The 3755-nt window shown below is 38.7% G+C and overlaps 1 protein-coding gene across 2 annotated transcripts in view; it reads left to right on the plus strand.

The window, feature by feature from the left end:
• The window catches only part of COL4A2 (collagen type IV alpha 2 chain), a 291109-nt gene extending 289062 nt beyond the window's left edge, over positions 1–2047 (plus strand). For both annotated transcript variants that reach the window (XM_019524110.1, XM_019524111.1), the window contains exon 47: positions 144–2047. In XM_019524110.1, the coding sequence (XP_019379655.1) occupies positions 144–398 (255 nt within the window). In that variant the 3' untranslated portion in view covers positions 399–2047. The remainder of the gene's footprint in view (positions 1–143) is intronic.
• Positions 2048–3755: the final 1708 nt, after the last annotated feature.

A 3755-nucleotide genomic window follows, 5' to 3' on the forward strand; every position in this document is an offset into this window, starting at 1 on the left:
GTCAGGAGTGAGGGGCACTGGGTTGGAACTGGTGATTGATATTTACAAATGGGTCCTGGTACAAAAAAAGGTTGAGAACTACTGTCATAGGCTACAAACTTGTACAGTCCTGCCCCTGTCTGAACACTCTTTGTCTTTTCTAGCACACTGCAGCTGGTGATGAAGGTGGAGGGCAGTCACTGGTTTCTCCTGGGAGCTGTTTGGAAGATTTCAGAGCTACCCCTTTTATTGAATGCAATGGTGCCCGTGGAACCTGCCACTACTATGCAAACAAATACAGCTTCTGGCTCACTACTATTGAAGAGCAATTCCAGAGCACACCCTCTGCAGACACGCTTAAGGCAGGACTCATCCGAACTCACATCAGCAGATGTCAAGTTTGCATGAAAAATCTGTAAAAAAAAAAAAAATCTCTCCTAGTGTAAGGGAAAGGTTTCAGCCATTTGTACGCAGTCATGTTGGTGCTTATGTAACTTATTACCTCAGGAGTTGAATGAAAAGTTAATTTTAAAAAGGTGTCTGTAAAAACAACTCAGCACACTTATACAAAGTAGCGCTGATTTCTCCTACCATACAGTATATTTTCACTAGTCTAACACTATATTATTTGTTAACCAATTCAGATAGTCTTGAAACACCAAAAAACCCATCCAGTTATTAATCTACAAATTCTCTTGGTCAGATACATTCTCTTGGAATAAATGTATTGTATATATTAATTGTACTAGTGTGAACCATAAACTAACCACCATAGTGAGATGAGCAGTAACTATAATAAGAAATTGTAAATAGTACAACAATGAAATAAGCTTTAGGGACTGCTCATTTATCTGAGTCCCAAGTCCAGCGTTTCAAAACCAGGCACGTACTTTTGAAGTTTATCTGGACACTGAAGATGGAAAGACAGCTTGGTTATGTTAGACTTAGCAGGTATCTGCCATCCTTTCTGTTCTGCCATCCTTTCTGCTCCACCATCCCCACCAACATTTTCCATCAGCCAAGGGAGCCGCATTTAGTGATCATGCTCTTGCAGTGAACACCACTCAGCACTAAGAGCAGCCTCTTACTTCACAAACTTATTGCATTTTTCCAGCCAGATCCCATATTCCAAGATAACTGCAAAGTCCCTCACTCCTTTTTCTCCTGGGCATTTGTTCTGTACCACACTGGTCTCAGGGGATCATAATTTATGAACAGCTTTGAGAACAATTTATAGACACCTTTGAGGTTATAGAGCAACAACTAACTGCTCACCTGGAAAGCCCAGTTTTTGCAGATGATTTCCCTTATGTAAAATTACCACTCAGAAGGGGCATATCTACACATGCAATTAATGCAACTGAATATACCCTGACTCAATTTGAGTCAAAGTAAACTAAATTCCGACATCACTGTCTACATGTGCATTTAAGCATAGTAATTTACTACACTGCCAGATACCACTTGCATCTGACGAGACTATCCAACAGCAAAATAAATTAGTTCACTGCTCTGTAATTGCCACACACCTGTAGCTAGTGTCACTTTACTGCACAGCAAATTAGTCTGTGGCATAGTAAAGAGTCTTGTGTAGACGTACCCAGAGCTGCATCACTTTCTACTCTGTAACCTACCTAATTCATCTCTGAGGGAGAAGCTGATAAGATGGGGATGATGGCAACATTATCAGCTGGCTCTACTGTTGGGAGGAAATATGGAAGGGCTAGAAATTACTCAGCCATGGATAAGAGGTAGGTTTGGTAGTCTTTCCCTTAGTTATCCATCAAACAGGGCACTGGGTTTGCTAGATATCAACTTCACAAAGGTGAACTCTCTTCCTTGTAGAATGAGAACATTTGGCTTAGGGTTAAATTGCCTGCCACTTTCCTAGGAGAGGAAAAAAGAACTCAAGTGATTTATTTTTAATCATTTTCTTGCAATTCTCAGGCAGGACAGTGTTAGGTGTGCTGACTACCTAATTTAAATTGGGCATGTTGCATGCAAGAGTTTGAAGCCTCCCAATCTGATAGGAAAAGAACAAGATACCATAAACACTCATACCATATTTTTTAAAAAATACTACCTAGTCCCATTTTAAATCTGTCTAAGTTCACCTCTCTCTGATGGTGTTTACTGGGTTCTGTAATTATGTTCCATCACTGCTGTAATTATCATAAATATAGTTAAGTTTTTCTTAGACCTCTATTCTTAACTCTTTCAAATTTCTAGGTATTCTCAAGGTACCATTACACCTGCTGCCCAAAAAGTCTGGCTCAACCTAAATTTACACCCCATAAGCAAGCAAAGATCCACTCATTCCACAGCTTGCACACCTGCGCTATTTTAGAGGCAAAGGCTGCTACGAAGCTATTTTATCTAGTTCCTCAGTTGTGTACAGACACAATCCTGGGAGGGAGGTCAATCAAAGAATCTACTGTGGTCTGTAAAGTTGAAGAGCAGGGGGCCCCTGTCCATGATGAAACCAGGAGGGTTTTTTTTTAATTATGTTAAACCACTTCTGCATTTGGTGTAGAGTTGTATTTTTTTTAAAGTTCTCACATTTCCTGTAACTCATTTTCCCAGTTTAGATATGCCTCCAAATTGAATCTGTCCTCAAACATCCAGGCAAGGTAGGGAACAAAGGCCAAGCAATTTGCCGCCAGTTGTGGTAGAACTGAATCTCTATAATTGAATCTGTGCAGTACCTTAGCTATAAGAGCCAGCCTCTCCAACAGACCAATCAATCTGTTGTGTCTCAACTTATGGAAAGCATTAAAACTGAAAACACATTGCAGGCAATATTCAAAACTGGATCAATGTCTGAACATCACTCTAAGTTATAATGCAATAAATAGCCCTGAACCATCATAAAGGGAAAGTACTAAGAGAGATGATTGCAAGATTAACATTCATTATTTCAGAATTTTACATAGTGTTCAATGGATGTTATAGCGTTCCCATAGCTATTTTAAGAGAACTTAATTGAAGTTTATGCAGTGGATCATTTTTGTTTGCAGAGGATTTGCAATATAGTTATTGAAGACAATAGCCAAATACACTTTAAAAAGCCACACTAATAGCAAACATATTGCCTAAACTTTGCCTACAGTGGGGGTTTTTTTGCACAAAAGGCTTGTAAAATGTACAAGAAAGGGGCATTTCCTTGCCAGCCAGATTAGATATTGGCTTTTTCCAATATTGCATACCCTATGCCTAACAACTTTGTTAAATGCAAACATTAAAGGTTGAGAAGCCAGGCACATAATTCAAGGAATTACAGAATTAATACAGCCTTAGAAATTTGACCTTTTGTACTTTTTCAGTACCTTTCAGTGTACTTTTGTTTCTAAGACTTCTGATTATGTTGACTATTATATTTTGTTCTTTTCCTGGGCAAAGCTTCTGTACTGCCAATGAAGCTTAGCTCAGAACACTTTAAGTAGCTACTGTTCCTCACTGAGTTTCAGCATTTACCTAAAGCACTAAGCTCAAGTGTACAACAAAACACTGAACAGAAGAACATTTCATTAAAAGCCTATGGTTCATTAACACAAATTCCTCAACAGCTTCTACTTTCAAAAAGTTTACAATTTTCTTGATTAAAAAAAAACAACCTTAACTATATTATCATTCTGCTGATGGGCTAGGCTATAGAAGTTACTGTTCAAGCCACAAATATTTTGCTTGTCTTTCAAGAGGCCTTTCTGCTTCAAGCATGCTTTCTGTCCTTTGTGCGACTTCTAAAAAGCTTTCTGAAGTACAGCACTCCAAAAGTA

The sequence above is a fragment of the Gavialis gangeticus genome, unplaced genomic scaffold, assembly GCF_001723915.1.
Source record: "Gavialis gangeticus isolate Ggan-Ray unplaced genomic scaffold, GavGan_comp1, whole genome shotgun sequence".
NCBI lineage: Eukaryota > Metazoa > Chordata > Crocodylia > Gavialidae > Gavialis > Gavialis gangeticus.